Here is a 17740-nt window from a genome sequence, read left to right as displayed (position 1 = left end):
CATAGTGGTTTGATGTGAAATGCTCCATTCTAGAGTCAGAATTGCTCACAATGGTGGTGATAGGAACCAGACGTCTGAAGAGTGTAATGCCTCTAAATCTTCCCTCACATGAATACGCTGATGTTTGAGACACTTTTAGAATAGTTTTGAAGATTTTGGCCTAAAACATATTTTTAAAAATAAATTCATGGTGAAGAGGTACCGAGTCCCCAAGCAAAGCAGTCCCCCACAAAAATATTTTTTTTTCAGATTTACCACTATTTTACCATTATAAATATTCCACATAAAAACTCACATGCAGGTTCACTGCCCATTTTAGACAGTACAATAAATGGATGTATTTGCGTTGGTTCCTATCATCACCACTGCAAAGAAATCAGAGTCAGTAAGTTTCTCTAGAATAGAGCATTTCACATCAAACCACTCTGAGGGCAATATTTACATCTCAACCACTGAATTACGCAGAAGTGTTAAAAAATGGAATTCCCTTTTAATAGGAGCTTTTGCCACTTTCTTTTATCAACATTGGCACTCTCAAACACAACAGAATGGGAGAGATGAGAGCAGCAGGGCTGGTCAGGGCGCTGGGATGAAAAAGAGCTGCGTTTGTCAAGTGCAAATCAGCGACGAGCTTCAAACACACCTCAGAGGAGATCTCAGTGATGCCAAAGGGTCTGAGGCTACGGTGGAGTGTGTTGATGTTGAGTGAGCGTATCACTTCCTCTGAAGACACAGGCTCAGATGTCCCCATTCTGTCAGATGACACATACAGCTCGATGCCATTCTTCTGCTCCTGAGTAATGGAAGAAGCAATAAGAAGGTAAAAATACTGCTAACAATAATCGTTAGCATTAATCTTACTGAATGAGGTAAAAACTGAAAAAAGATAGTCAAATAAAAAATACCAAAAAATAAACAAAGACACTTTGCCCCTCACCCGATTCCTTCTGTTTTTGCTAATTTATCACATTTAAACTTTTCAGATCATTCAACTAATTTTAATAAAAGATAAAGGCAACACGAGTAAACACAAAATGTTACTTTTAATGTATCATTTCATTTATTGAAGATAAAGATTTATTCAAACCTATATCAGCCATGTGAAAAAGTAATTGCTCCCAAACCTAACAACTGATTGTGCCACCCTTGGCAGTAACAACTGCAATCGAACATGTGCAATAACTTGAGTCTTTTACATTGCTGTGAATGAATTTTGACCCACTCTTGCAGAATTGTTTTAATTCAGCTACAATAGAGGGTTTTCGGGCATGAACTGCCCGTTTAAGGTCTTGCCACAATCTCAATGGGATTCAAGTCAGGCTTTGACTTTGACTCGGCCATGACAAAACCTTAATTTTGTTTTTTTTTGAGCCATTCAGAGGTGGACTTGCTTGTGTGCTTCGAATCATTGTCCTACTGCATAACCCAACTACGCTTGAGTTTTAGATCATGTACTGGCAGATTTTCTGACAGAGAGCAGAATTCATGGTTCCATCAATTATGACAAGTCATCAGACTTTGAAGCAAAGCAGCCCCAGAGCATCACACTACCACCACCATGTTTGACTGTGGATGTATATCCTTACATATAGAAGTTACTAGAGCCTCAGTAATTTTTGGCACAGGGGAGGACTTGAAGGTAATTTCATTGCAAATGCCTTCTCTAGTGCAGGTTGTTTGGAGTCTGGCATTTTTTGAATATCAGGGTGGTGTCGCGTTAGGTTTCTCATAGTTGTGGTATTCCTACAATATTTCACCTCCATGTTGCACAACTTACATACGGCTTTGCTTTTGTCCAGCTCTTTACTACAGTGATGGTTTTAGAATCCAAAATGTTACCAGACATCTGCTTTCAGGTTGGTTTCATGGCTGGTCAAGCAAGATTTAAAGGGGTTAAAGATTTACACATACACGGAGGAAAAAAAGGCTAATTTTAAAGATCAATCTCGGGTCTCAATGAATTGATATTGGATGATTTCAATGAAGACTGATTTGGAACATGCATCCCTAGACAGGACCCATGTCTTCCAAAAAGTTCCACCTTTGACTCAGTCCACAGAATATTATCCCAAAAGTCCTGGGGGTCCATCTAGATTTTTTTTGGTCAACGTGAGATGAGTGCTTGTGTTCTTTTTTGTCAGCAGTGGTTTGTATTGCAACTTTCCCATAGATAGTATTTTGCCCAGTGTCTTTCTTATTGGGAATTGTATACACTGACCTTCCCTGAGGCACGTGAGGCCTGCAGTTCTTTAGATGTTTCTCTGGAGTCCCAAAGCATTAGCAATGGCTTTGTAACCTTTTCCAGACTAATAGATTTAAATTACTTTTTTTGCATCTGTATTTTAATCTCTTTAGAACGTGGCATTATGTGCTGCTTTTTGAGACCTTCTAGCCCGCTTCACGTTGCAGGACAGGTTCTATTTAAGCGGTGTTTAGTTTCAACAGGTTAGGCAGTAATGATGCCTGGGTGTGGCTGGTGAAATTGAACACAACAGTCAGTTGTATTTGGTTAACTGGGTGATTTAGTAGCTAAGGGGGCAATTACTTTTTCACATAGGGCCAGGTAGGGCTGAACAGCATTTTTGGCACAGTTTGATGATCTGAAACATTTATGTGTGACAAATATGCAAAAAAAAAAAAAAATTGGGAAGGGGCAAATACTTCGCAGCGCTGTAATCAAGTAGCTATCACTCAAAACTTTGAACACATCAACTTATAGAAGTTTTCCCTAGTTTTACTGTTTTCTATATTTTCAAATAACACATCAAAACTATTAAATAAAACACATACAATTAAAACTACTAGTTGGTGTTTTATTGTAACCAGAGTTTAATTCAACATTATTGTTATGGAAAACTGTAAATGTGCACATAGGCACCGTCTCTTTTAGAAACTTCTTGTTTTTGAAAACCCTACTGTACAAAAGTCTTAGTTATCTGAGAAAATGATATATGGACCATTCTACCAAATCAGGTCAAACTATGGCTCCAACGTAAAAAAATGAATTTATTTATAATGAATTATTCAAACCTTAGATAATTACAAAGATGTTATGATGTATTCAAACCCAAGGCATTAATTGAGACAGTAATCAGCTAAATTTTGGTACATTTGGTCATTATGAAAAGCATACATTCAATCAGGTGTGCCCAAACTTTTTAATTCACTAAATAACAATTAAAAACATATAAACATGTACACATAACATTACAAAAAAAACACACTGTGAACAAATGCAAGACCAAACCTGAAGAGATGAAGGGGAAAATGTACAGCACATTTTGAAAGCGGAAAAGCTACCACAGGAAGAACAGTGGTTGAAAAGTTAAAGCTCAGTGACAGAGATAAGAGGATGGTTGTGAAACCATTTAAGGGTCCCTAATTCAATGCCAAGGCTAATGTTAAATAAAAAGACTGACTGAAGGCACACAGCCCAACTCCTTTATCCACAACACAATGTATCCAATTGACATATCTTTATATTGCCTGGTGGTAGAAGAAAAATACAGAAGAGTGGGAAAATCTGTGTTACAAGCAATGCATAAAGGAGAAATCTACTGATTTTTCAAAATTTTATGCATAATTCAACAGTGCAAAGTTCTAAAGAGTCATTCAGAGTAATTTAATACGAAGTGAGCCATTCCAGACAAACTTATCGAGCCACAGTTGTTTGAAAACTTGGTGATAGGAACCAGGCATCTGAGGACTTCAACGCCTCTAAAAGCTACTTCACAGACAGCTACTACATAAAATGTTTACAAACACACTGCATGGTGCTTGATAGGTTGTTTATGACAGTTTTGACATACGCTTTTGGCTTTTATTTTTCATTTTTGGCATTTACCACTGTTTTGCCATCATCAATATTACATATAAAAGATTTAGAAGAAATGTGAAGGTCCATTGATTGTCCTGGATATTAAGTAAAATGGCTATATTTGTGTTGTAGACATCAGTACTCCTGGTTTCTGTCACTAACACTGTAAAGAATCTGAGTGGGTTAGTTTCTGTACAATGAACCATTTCACATCATACCACTCTCAGTGACTTTGTTTACATATCAATAACTGAATTAGGCAAAAATGCATAAATATCAGCAGAAATGCCCTTCAAAGTATTGCTGCATTAGTTGCAATGTATTCCTTAAGAAAACAGAGGACATTAGTGAAATGCAAACTTAGACAGACAGAGAAACAAATGACACAATCAGAACCTAACATGACATCTTTGGTAAGTCCAAAGAAGCAATCACAAGACATGCTCAAACATGCACTTATTCATAAAATTGCACAACCAGTTTTCAGTCTTCATAGCTGTGTTCTGTATGCCTTTACTTTCAGAACTAGAACTTTGTTATGCTATGGTAAAGTAAACTTCAGTTAAGCTTACACTTTCTATTAAACTTACTGACACAAATGTGTAACGTAATAAAAAGCAGATGACACTAGCCTCTGTTGTGCAACAAGACTGACCCTTCAGTAAGACCTACAATTTGTAATAGCATGCAGTATACAACAATGAGGTGTGTCATTATATGAGTATATGAAAATTGTTACTGAATATTTAACAATAAACTTCAGATTAAAACTAATAAATCAGACAGACATCACTGGAAGCATTTTAAAAGATCAAAGCAAAAAAACTGATTTGATGACTGGTGCAAACAGGTTTAGTCCATCAACTGTTCTTACATTTAGGCGGTTGATGTGCACTTGTTTGGGTGAAATGTCCAGTGCAGCGGCCACACCCTCACGAAATGAACGCAGAAGAGTTACATTTAAACGCCGTACATCCACCTGCAGAGCCTGAGAGGGAGAGTAAGATAAGCAGCGAGAGTGACAGGAAGAGACAGCGATAGACAGAGGCAGAGACAGAAATATAGAGATAGCAGAAAGAGATGCAGCGAGAGACACAGAAAGAGAGAGAAAGATGGAGATGCGTCACCATAGAAACGAGCCCTGCTCTCACCAAATGTCACAAATGGAGCCTGTCGGGGGCTACTGAGGGAGCCGTGTCAGTGTGCAAGGCCCGAATAGCTGTTGAGAAAAACGCCACCCACCAGCTGCTTCACCCATTTGTGTCTCTGCATTTAAAGGAAAACTCCGAACAAAATGGTTAATGTGGCCAGTTAGCATTAATCAAATGCGACAATACTAACTGGTCGTCACTCTGTTAGCATTTTAATAGTTTAACCTTAGAGGGGAAAAAAAAAATACTTTCCAGAGATGAAATGAAATGAATTACAACATCTGTTATTACATAGTTTATCAGTCCCCTCTACCTTGTACATCAACAGAACCACCATAGGACAACCACTGACCAGACATTATTTGGCTGGTGGACCATTGTTAGCAGTGCGGTAATGCCAGTGTGATAGTGGTGTAACAGTGTACGCGGTGCTAAGTGGGTCCCTTTTCTTTGATGGAATGAATAAGGCATCTGTTCTCTGAAATAAATGCAAATAAAGGAGATCACACTAACTAGCTAGTCAATAGTTAGTCAAAATAAACTTGTCTCCGTTTAACTATGTATACTCTAACAAATGCTAAAAGTATGTGTGCAGTAAAACGTATATATCGAATATTTTATGACTTCAAACATGCCTCAGTCTCATTTTAAAGCCATAACCATCTTTTCTATAACTACAGATTCAGAACTTATGAAGAGATGAGAAACACATGCATGTGTCAAAACAGTGTCAGAAACTCATCTTTTCCACATACCAAAGAAAGCATGCAGAGCAAAAATGACGGCTCTGTTTGGACGTATTTGGTCTTAATTGCGTTCGTACATCAAATGAACTGCATCAGAGTTTGTTTTAGAGTGAACCAAGATCAACCAGCTAGCAGTGTTTTCACTTGCTCTAATGCACAACATTAACAGAGCAATCACACCAGGGTTTGTTTTAATCATACAAAACATGCCAAATCTGAATGCATCCCAAATGTACAAGCTAAACATTAACCAATGTTAAAAGTAGGCTATCCTGAACCAGTTTCCCTGTGTAATTGACAGCTTTGACATTTGTGCCTATCAAATGCAACCAAGTGAAAAATTTGACAGCACAGCTGTTAACAAGCTCTTTTTAGCTGGTTTCCGTTCTTTTTATTATCTGTAATTAGACTATATATATATATATATATATATATATATATATATATATATATATATATATATATATGCTGTACATATAAGCTTTGGTTTAATTTAGATGAAAATGTGTTAACAGTTAATTTATATAGTTACTTGTTTAGAGTGTTTAAATATGTGATGCTTGCTATCTGCTAAGTTTAGCAAGTAAACCTATGTTGCTAGCTTGCTAGCGACCAGGTTAGCAAGGTTGCTAGCTATCGCTACCATGGTAGAGTACAAATCTTCCCAAGGACACACCTGTAGAGGCCACATTTGTCATGAGACCCAACAGATATTTTGTGAAGTAACATTCAGTCCACGTAGAGAATAAAAAAATTGTTATTAGGTATGATGATAAAATAATGAGAACACACCTTTGTTCTGTGTTTAGCTGTATGAACATATTAATAGATTTAAATCAATATTTAGTTTCATATTACTTGGCTAATTTAAACCTGTTCTGGTCTGTATTGTTAAGTAGCTGAGTTGGCTGGCCATCTCCGTACTTAGCTGTCAACACCGCTGATTTCGGCATGACGATGGCAATTCCATTGGGAGCCAATGGATCTACAAATTTGGCCATTTAGGGCTGTTGCGGTGGAAAATTAACAACACTGCTTTGGTTAATTTTGGTTAGCCTACTACATACTGTCACATGCATACTATCTACATACAGTCAATGAACATAAAATATCAACAGCACAAATTAAAATACCGCAAGCCAGTTTTAGCACAGCAGCAGCACCAAACATTTCTGCAATGCTTTTGTGTTTCAACCCTTGTTGCAACAGGACTGTTCTGTATATGCTTCTAGGGGGACGTAACTTTCAGTGAGCAGCAAAAAATATACATTAAAATGCTTTAAGCATGGTGACGGCACATGCATGACTGTGCTTGCCGTGCAAGGCTGGTGGGAAAGGCCACATTTTGATCTTCTGAACTAAAACGCACTTCATTTTTCTGCGCTCTCATGAACAAGAAAAAAAACATATTTTTGCATTGGATTGGCATTACATTTGCGCTGCTTCCTCATGACCACCATCCCCACAATGCAACTCCATTTTAAAAACCTCTGATGCCATAAAACATGTAAGGGGCAGCAATATACATACCTACACAGAATGTAAAGTTCAGTTCACTGATGCACAAACCTGCCTGTTTATGCAGCTAGGATCACTGTCAAAAATGGGGAAAAATCTTCTCCCTCCCCTAAAAATATGGCTGTATAATTATATGATTATAAAAATATTGCTTAGTAATTGTAACCTTACATAGTGCACATTTATGGCAGATACTGTAGTACTGTACTATCCACAACAAACCACAGAATACACAGAAATACACATAGACAACATTTTTAAAAATTACTTAAAATTTTCTTCAGAGAAAAGGATAACCACAGTGGTAATGCATTTGTACCAGACTGAAAGGCGAAATGGTGTAAGGAAATGAGCAGCCGCAGAGGCTAGAAAGCCGAGGCCAAGGAGATGGGAGAATCAGAGGTCACACAGCAGATCTAGCAGTGCACGCTATTCGCCCACGCTACTGCAGCAACAGCTAGCACTTAACTTCTCTCACCTCCTTGAGGCGCCTCTTTTAAAATTTGCACAGACTACATTGAAAACAAAAAAGTGTGAGCAGACACACACAAAAAAGGACTTTGATCATCTCAAATCTTTGTCGAATGCAGTTTTTTGCCTCAGCAGCAAGCTCTTTCTGAGAAACCATGTGAAGTACTCCCACAAAGCCTCAGAGTCATAAATAAACCTCCTGTGGGCACAGACATAACCCCGAAGACACTTTTAGAACAGGACACGCCTTAAAGCATCTCAGAACAATAATGCTGACTTCCGATCAAATTCGTTCTGTGAACTATTCAGACTGTGAATGATGGATTCAAAATGGGCTGTGGAGGTATATTTCTATAGTTCATTTTAATTTGCCATTTGGTACACTAGTACTGACATTTCATTTACAGAGATATAGATGCTTTCCAAAAAGCTTCATTTAAAATAAATTGTATTTCCAGAACGTATATTCATGCCTTATGTGAACATACAATCATGGGGTCAAAATGATACCTGGCGCTACCTAGTGTAGCAGTGTCCGCTAAAGAGCTAACTAGGTGAGTTCTGCAACTGTTTAAATCAGGGTTTATTAGCCCTGCTTCTAGAGACCTACAGCTCCGTACAGTTTCAACTATTCCTTACATTAAAACACCTGATCCAGCTCAACAACTGATTATTAGGCCCTTCATGCGCTGAATCAGGTGTGTTGAGTCGAGGGAAATAATGCAGCAATGATGTAACATAAACACAGTTAAGAGCAGAAAATAGCTCTGATTACTGCCAGCTACGACTTACTGCTACCATGAGATAGACAGACAGTAATGTTTAATCACTTCAAAAGAAATCAAGTCAACTTCTTATGTTTGACTGTAGGTTCTGGGGGGTTATGAAGGCTGTGCTGCCAGTCTTTTGTTGTTTCTACCCACAGAATGCTTGTGTTGGTCACTGAAACAGGCGTCCTATCTCAGCACGCTAGTTTACAGAACGCTGCTGCACCAAATCACTGTCTTCACATTAATACATTGAACTAACTTCAGATATTTTGTCCAATTGTCAGCATGACTAGCCTAGTTAGCCCTAGAGGACACTGCTAGGCTAGATAGCACCACCAGCTGCAAACCCGAAAGGTGGTGCAGCTTTGTTCATTTATAAACAACTAAGTTTGCTTTTCAGCGCCCATATTAAGTTATATCATTTTATTCAGGTCGACACAGGACCCATAAATTTGTGTAACATTAGTAATTTATAAGGAATACGATAAACATCGCTCATGACAAGACATCAATAAAACGCTCATGCTGGGGGCGCTTCATCCTGAGTGGTTACGTGTTCAGAACACCTGTCACTCTAAACCAGGTGATCAATAGAGGGTGCAGGTGAATTTCCTCTTATAAGCCCCACCCCCTGTTAAAAAGTGCTAAAGGTCAGAAGCAAAAGAAAGATTCCAGAAGCAAAAAATATATCAGCACTGAAGCAAAAACTGGCAAAATAAGTAATACACTCATATCAGAATGAGTGAAAATGAGTAGTAATCCTTTTGAAAAGTTAACTGTCATTATTTGTAACTGCAATATATTTTGGACATTTTCATATGTTTTACTTGTGGATTTTATTATTTTATTTGCACAAAATCCTTTCACTTCAGCTTCGTTATTTAAGCAGTAAAACGCCATGCTTTAAACACTCACCTAAGTTAGTTGTTTTCCAAAACCAGCATTAGCTAGCTTTGTGGGAAACGTCATTTAGAAATGAACAGTGTATAAGCTGCTGTATGCAATGCTACCAGAGAATTTTTAGAAGTGACGAGCTAGGGAGAAAAAATAGAACCATTGTTTGTTTACTTGCTAGAACTGCCACACTGTTTTCATAAATAAATCTACATTAGCTTAGCCTCCCCACTACTACTGTTAAACGTACTGCAGCAAAAGCAGGCATGGATGACATGAACGTTGCCAGGCTTATCTAGGCTAAGAGAACATGTAATAGGGATATTTTTAATCATGTGACAGTTATCAGCTTACTATGAACGCTCATAACCACTTTCATGGGGTAAAGTTACTCTGCTCGACTCGGTTCAGCTAATTCTTGCAATTTGTGGCGTTCCAAATGCAAGTTGCCAACAGGGCACTTGCAGAGCGCCCTCTGACGGACAAACTATGCAAAGACAACACTCACAACATGGTTGAAGAATCTGTCTTCCACCTCTCCATTTCCTTTTTGTCATTTATTGGCCGTTATAGATGCAGATACCGATTTATCTGCAACTAACTCATATCAGCCGATAATATTGCACACCAATTTATTGGTGGGGCTCTAATCTGTACCATATAATCCATGGACCTACTGGCCTCTTTTCCACTACAGGGCCGAACGGTTCTGAGGACAGGGGGTAACTGTTCTAATATTAGTGGCTTTTCCACACAAACACAGCTCGACACAGTACACTATAACATTGAGAGCAAAGTCGATTGCTTGGCAATGCAGTGGCAGAAAGCCAAAATCAGACCTGTTCTGTCGTGCTTTAAACTGTAGACTGCTAGGCTAAGCTAGCACGAGTGTACAGTGCCTCCCACCACAGTATGGGCTCGGTTCTAGCAAACCCATGATTAAAAACACCCGTTTACTGTATTGAGACTAACTTCTGAGAGCACAAATTCAAACGACTGGTGTTGAAGTGATTCTGTGCTGCTTTGAGCTGTATTCTGCTTGGCGACTGTAATGCTAACAAAGTTAACTGGTGACAGATGAAACCCACCACAGTACAGGCTGTTTAGGTAACTAATGCTGAAATACCACCGTTTAGAGGATAAAGAATCTGAGAACACGCAGAGAGACTGGAGCTGGAGTGACAGATGGAATCAAACATGTTTTGTGATAGGTGGTGTGAGTAGCTATTAGCTTGTTAGCAGTTAGTTACTCGTTTGTGTTGTATTTTTCAGTATTTCCTGGTTCTGATTTAGCGGTACAACATACGGAAAAAGCAACTGTAACCGGTCTCAGACATCTGGACCAGTGCAGAACAGCCCAGTACGGACCTGAGAACCATTTAGCTCGACAGTGGAAAAGAGGGCATAATTATTTGATTGTAAAGCTTTGCTTTTAAAAAAGTGATATTTACATAAACAATCACTGTTAACAACAGTAAGAAATTATTAATATCAGCTAATAACATAATATTAATATTATTAATTTTACTAATGTAAGTTACAAATATCGGTGTCGTAAAAGGAAAAAAGTGGATGGTATTGTGTTAATCAGACAAAACAACCACACATAAAAAATGGTACTACACAAAAATACTAATATATTTTACAGAGCTGGGTGACATGGCAAAATGTATTATCACGATACTTCAGGACGTTTTTCACAAAACAAGAAACAAGGTGTCATGATATTTATTTTATCTGACATCAGGACTAATGCTCTCTTTTTAAAAATACTACCAAAAACTATGAATCCAACTACTGGTATGCAACAGACAGCATAATTAAACAGAACCTATTATGCTCACTTATTAAAACTACAATCAAAAACTATGAATCCATTTTCTTGTATTCAAGATTTCACACATTGTGCTGGACTAAATCCAATTAAACTGGACTAATTATACTCTCTTTTTAATCAAACAAGCAGTTGGGAAGTGATTTTTAATGTGTCATACTATTGTGTAATTTATCACAATAGTGATATTACATTATATTGTGTTATACTGCCCAGCTCTTCTTCTTCTGCTTCAACGGAACTGAAAAAACAAAGGCAAATCATAAATGTGAACTGTATAAAAATTAAATGGAGCAGCTACTTAAATACTCTTTCAAACAGCTGTAGGCTACCTACAGAAAAAAGTATAAGCTAAGTTAAAAATAAACTGAACTTTAAACTTGTGGTTTACTAGTGGTATTCAGCTGATTCTTCACATCAAATCTATACTTAACATAAATCTAATTTTATAGAGTATTATGCAAAAGTCAAACTACCCTTCAAAACAACACTACCCTTCATTTTATTTCCAGTCAAAATAGCCATTAAGAACAAGTTATTCATTTTTTACGATATTTCTGAGGAGATTAAATATAAAATATTCAACTTGCTTAAGGAAAGGGAAAGTCAAAGGAAAAGAAGCGAAAACCTGAAGTTCCAAAAAGGGAAATACAAAAAAAGTTTAAAAGATACAGAAAAACAGGACTCTTTAACACCTGTGCAAGAACTGGCAGACCATCAAAACGGTCACTGTCAGATAAACAGCTCTTAAAGTTTTCATCCTTGAGAGAGAGGAGAAAATCACCCTTGCTTCAGATCTGAAAAAAATCCACAGGTGTTTCTGTCCATCCTTCCACTGTGAGACGACTCAACACTATCTATACTTATCTGTACACTATGGGTCTGAAAGGATGTGTAGCTCTCAAGAAGTCATTGCTGAGAAAAGGAAACAGACAAAAAAAAACTGCAAATCGAACAAAGACACTGTTGTTATTCTTAGAATAGACTGGCCACTCGAGCATCCAGACCTCAACATCACTGAATGTGAAAGGTCTGGATGCTCGAGTGGTCAGTCTATTCTAAGAATAACAACAGTGTCTTTGTTTGATTTGTGATTACTTAGATCGTGAGATACAAAAAATGCAAACAGCTTCTAAGACTGAACTTTGGAGGTGTGGAAAAATATCCCTGCAGATTTCTTTGAAAAACTGACACTCAAAAATTAGTAACCTGTACTTAATGTCCACTGGAAAATAAATGAATGAAGGGTAGTCTCTTCGTCCAGTACTGTATGTACACAGAAAATAAATGCATCACTGCTCTGTAAATCCGTTTATAAATTTGAAAGAATGTGTTTTTACACAAAAAAGAAAAGCTGTGACTGTTACTGTGTGTCTGCTATTCAAGAAATGGCATGGTGTACTCAGGACAGAACAAAACACAGACAGAAGGAGCACAAGTGAGTGTGTGTTTGGGCATATGGCCAAAGTGAGGTGAATAACAGGAAGTAACACTTACTACAGAATAACACAATGATTAGCTAATATAACCCTGTGAACACACACACACACACACACACACACACACACACACACACAATCAACTCTAGTTTGCAAAACAATTTTTAATTTAGTTAACAGCAAGAAACTGTTATCAACTAACAACATAGCATCAGTACCATAAGTTACCATAAATTGAAGTTACCATAAATTAAAAAGCAGCTACCATGAGTAAATCAGATCACCAATGATTTTGAAAAATGCTCTACAAGAAAGTAAGGTACCACTGTATTTTGATGCTTTGTAGACACTTATCTTCCAACCCCAACCCTGGCTCTAAACCTAACCTCAATTTTAACCCAAAACCTAAAACTAACCCTAACTCTAGTCCTAAATCTAACTGGTACTAATCCTAAACCTAATGCTGTCAAGAATCAACTTCCGCTAGACAGTTTGTTAATAGTTGCATTGGCTCTTTAAAAAAAAATGTTACCAGAATTTTGTTTTAGAAGCACCAATAGCACCGAATATTCTACCATTTCACTGTGATTATTTGCTATGCATGAATACAACTGTGCATTTCTTCAATGATGTGTGCAGATTTTTGCCTTTGCTGTGGTTTCACAGCAGTGAATGTTAATCTCATGGGTTAAAAAGTTTGTTTCGCTGCACTTGGCCTTATGTCATCAGAGAAATAGACAATAACATTAAGCAAATCAACCAGCACCTAAATAGCTTTCTTATACAACAGAAAAACCTCCCGAGTAGGGCATTTAATTTGACCTCAATGAGAAGTTAAAACAAACAAATTCTGACGTGCCCGCGCCACTGACTGATGGGTACACATGCGCCACTGAAGTAACACTTTCACATTGCTGGATTGGTTCATGTTGTAGACAAGCAGTAGTTAAAAATGTTCAATTAAAATCTGTTAACACCAGTATTATGAAGGGAGGTACATATACTGAGTATTATACTAAATGAAATTCTTTTTAAGGAATTAACCACAAATAAGTGCAGATAAGGCATAACACAAAGAGTGCAAAAGATGCTAACGTCATCCCTTTAGCTGAACGGTTGAGTCAGGCATCTTTCAGTAATCCCTCGTCTCCTGCTGTGTAGTTACAGTCTGAGTTAATGTTAGCCCAGGTTATTACCAAGAGACCGAGTGTTAGAGAGATATATGAAAGGAACAGTTGATGAGCTGCATCTTATTTTGCCCTTGCTGCTTGCATTCAGCCAAGAGTCTGCAGCTCAACAGCTGCTACTGGTAGTGTGAATGTCTGTATTATTTACTAAACTCCAGCAGTGTCTGATGGTCATAAATGCAAGCATGAGTGTATGGGGAATATGATACATAAATGCAGCTCAAAGTGCTTCACAGAGAATTAAAAGACAAAAAGAGATGAAAAGGTATATACTTAAGATCATATGAATAAAAAAAAAATCAGAGAACAATAAATAAAAATAATAAAAACAATGAAACCAGCAAGAATATAAAAAGTGCTAATATAAAATAACAAACAATAACATGGTTCTTATTAGAAGTGAAATGGAATTCTTGAATAACAAGCCACTATTAATTTACAAAAATAGCAAAAAGGTGGTAACAGTCAGTTTTTCAGTGAACTATTCTTAAAAACATTTGGTCACTGACCCTCCTAACAAAGACGTACAGCAGAAGTGATCTAAGTTAAAAGAAGATGAGTTTTCCAACAACAAATACACTTCAAGCCCTGAGCTGTTGCTCCGGTTACCAGACAACAAACGACACACCACAGGGACTGGAAACCCCGCAAGAACAGCAGAGGCATAAAGTACAAACTCAGTCTAGTGACTAAATTCAAAAGAAATGTTTATCAAATGGCTCACCTGATAGACCTGCCAGGAGATGCAGAGACAGGCTGAGCCTTCGTCATCTGTCATTGTGCGACTCCAGGCACTAGCTGGAGTCGACCCTGCTCCCTTAGCACTACGAATCCCCACAGATCTTTAACACTGATCTCCTGCTGAGAGCCTCCTAAACATCTTGCCCTCTGTACTCCTGTGTCCAGAACGAGACCATGTTCAGGTAGAGTATCTTGAATGCCTGCTCCGTGTCCAGCATAGAGAGGGTTTTCTGGTGTCCCTCTGGCCTGACATCACTTTGCAAAACTAAGAAACAAGTCTCCTAATCAACTGCACTTGCACTACTCGAAAACAATCACAGATTTTCGTCTTTCGTCTTTCTCAAATTTGCTCAAGTGCTCTCTTGTTCCCTGACACACTCTCAAAAAGGCTTGACAGTTCTTGTAGTGAAGTGCAACACTGTTTCTGTTCCAAAGATTTGTCGCTTGCCCTCTGTTTGCAGCTTCTGAGCTCCTTTTCTTGTAGCCAAATGAGCATTCTGCACCACTAGCTCCTGCTGCGAGAACAGGTTTGTATACAGCGGTGGTGGAAATTTGGAGTCATTATGGTAATAGCGTAAAGTGGAGGTAGCGGGACTGCGCGGAGCCGAGGATGGTGGGTGGCGGGTGGGCCGACAAGCTCTTCTGCCTGAACCTGAGGCCCACTGAGACTGATTTAGCACAATGACTCACCTACACGATGGGGGGGTGGGGGGGATGAGGGAAACATTACAGAAATGAAATTGCAGATGATAATGACCACACACACACACAGACACACATGAACACAAATGCAGACTATGTAGCATTCAGTCTAATTCAAAGGCAGGCAGCCATTTGAAAACAAAGTCATTTGGCTGTGTACGTCCTGTGCCACTGTTACAGCTGTCTATCAGTACATGCTACCCTTGTAAGGCAGGGAAATATGGCATAAAATAAAACCATGACACGTGAAGAAATTGTCATGATACCATATCACAAAATTTTATTTTTCTGACATTTGTGAAGAAGTTAGAATGGAAAACACACAGCAGCAAAACAACAATGCCAAATGTAAAATACTTACTTCCAGCTTCATGGACTACATATATCACTTCTTCTATCATTTATACCTCTTTAGTGTGTTATTGTTTGTAGTGTGGGCAGCACGGTGGCGCAGTGGGTAGCGCTGTCGCCTCACAGCAAGAATGGCCTGGGTTCAATTCCCGGCCGGGCGACCAGGGTCGTTTCTCTGTGGAGTTTGCATGTTCTCCCCGTGTCTGCGTGGGTTTCCTCCGGGTCCGGCTACTTGGACATGCTAAATTGACCCTAGGTGTGAATAGTCTGTCTGTCTGTCTGCCCTGCGATGGACTGGCGACCTGTCCAGGGTGTATTCTGCCTTCCGCCCAATGACAGCTGGGATAGGCTCCAGCACCCCACTGCGACCCAGAAGGATGAGCGGTTTAGACGATGTGTGTGTGTGTGTGTGTGTGTGTGTGTGTGTTTGTAGTGTAGTGTCTTATATAGGAAGGCACTGATGTTATCTGAAATTTTCTATGTATGTATCTGCACACTGCCTTGTAGTCTCAATGTAGAGATTACATCTACCTGGATAAGCACATCAGAGAAATATATTTATTTGCATATGGTTACAAATTCAGCAAAATGAATAAAGTGTAGATATGTTGGTGTTTTGCTCAATAAATATGTCATCAAATATCAGTTTGAGATATTGGTCAAATCTAAACATCTGTCCAAACTCAACAAATTTTGAAGCATTTATCTGCTGATGTTATAATAATTTCAGTATCATCTTGCATCCCAAGTCTTATATGGCAGTGCTACAGCAAAACTTTTACTTTTTTCTTTTTTAATATTTTAATAATTTTAATAAAATGCAATAAAGTATTCTATGAAAATCATAATGAAAAAAGTACACTGATAATTAAAGATAACTGCATAATGAACTGACATCCAATCAGCCATATGTTACTATGCAGTTTATGCCATCACTATATACTGGTTGCTGTTGTTTACACACTCTTTCTAAATGGTTTAAATCTCTCTATTTTATGAAACAAGTAGTTGTTCTGTGTTCTAAAAGTACTGGTTATATCCATAATATACATAGCATAAATGTAAGAAAAACGTATTGTAAAGTAACGTCTCCAAATTGCTTTTGTCATTTATTTTGGCATACAGCCCACCGGTCACACACCTATTGTCAGCTGTATTGTTCATTCATAGTAAAATTTAGCCTGAAGTTCAGCAAATAAGCATTAAATACATTACACAATAGCATGACATAGGACATAAACCCCTGGTTGAGGTTTGGTGTAACAGGATGAATGAAGACCATGTGTGGGTTTAATAATTCAAAAGATTCCTTTTTAGGGTCTGTTTGAGGCGCAATAAAAGGCCAACTTGCCCTGGTTGCACTATGAACACGCCTACAGCATGTGTAGGGGCATAACAGAACAAACAAAGAAATTCTGACACAAATTCAAAGGGTGGATTTTAGGAGCGTTTGACAGAAGTATGATGTTGGCATGGAATTCTGTACCAGTTACGCTGAAGCTGGTCTCACACGACTCCATAAAACTCAATATAAAATCAGTGATGATTGTTTATGTCAGTCAAACCAACAAAGGATGTCACATGCAAAGTGAACAGCTCCTTTTGTGTGAGTATTCTGTGTGCTAAATAAAGCAAAGAATCCACATATAACACTTCAGTGTAAACACACTGCAAGCCAACTGAATCCCCCCTTCCAACAATAAACACAGTAGGTCTCAGAAGCAAGTTAATAGATGGAATACAACATTAGGAAGAGAGAGAGAGAGAGAGAGAGAGAGAGAGAGATTTGCAAAAGCATTACTTTGACAGCCCCCGTATCCAGGTGACTGCTACCTGGCAAAAGTGAGGGGGCCAGCAAATAGGAACTAAAGGTAAACTTCATTGTGAATGAAAGTGATTTTTTTTGTGTTTGTTTGTTCAGTGTGTGGGAAGATGTGATAATGACTAATGTCAGCTTCAATTGTTACCATTCTAAACAAAAACATGGCTGTTGTCTAATGTTTTCGTTATGAAACCTGGCTTCAACCTACGGAACGTACAAGTGGATTATAAGTGCTTAATAATATGACTGATGCCAAGCTGCTGTGATGTGTATGGTTTTCCATAATGCAATGCCAAC

General features: G+C 38.2%; 1 protein-coding gene across 4 annotated transcripts in view; it reads right to left on the bottom strand.

Annotated features, from left to right (window-relative positions):
- The window catches only part of ptprr (protein tyrosine phosphatase receptor type R), a 72704-nt gene that overhangs the window by 22964 nt on the left and 32000 nt on the right, over positions 1-17740 (bottom strand). The window contains exons 1-3 of one of the 4 annotated variants that reach the window (XM_036577039.1): positions 14552-14643; positions 4692-4805; positions 644-793 (exon numbers count right to left, since the gene is read on the bottom strand). In XM_036577039.1, coding sequence (XP_036432932.1) covers positions 644-793; positions 4692-4805; positions 14552-14605 — 318 coding nt within the window. In that variant the 5' untranslated portion in view covers positions 14606-14643. Of the gene's footprint in view, positions 1-643; positions 794-4691; positions 4806-14551; positions 14644-17740 lie in introns of those variants that run through there. The other 3 variants (XM_036577036.1, XM_036577040.1, XM_036577038.1) reach the window with 3 other exon arrangements.

The sequence above is a fragment of the Colossoma macropomum genome, unplaced genomic scaffold, assembly GCF_904425465.1.
Source record: "Colossoma macropomum unplaced genomic scaffold, Colossoma_macropomum, whole genome shotgun sequence".
Classification (NCBI taxonomy): Eukaryota; Metazoa; Chordata; class Actinopteri; order Characiformes; family Serrasalmidae; genus Colossoma; species Colossoma macropomum.
Note: the sequence above shows the minus strand (reverse complement) of the source record. Positions and strands in the feature narration are given on the sequence as shown.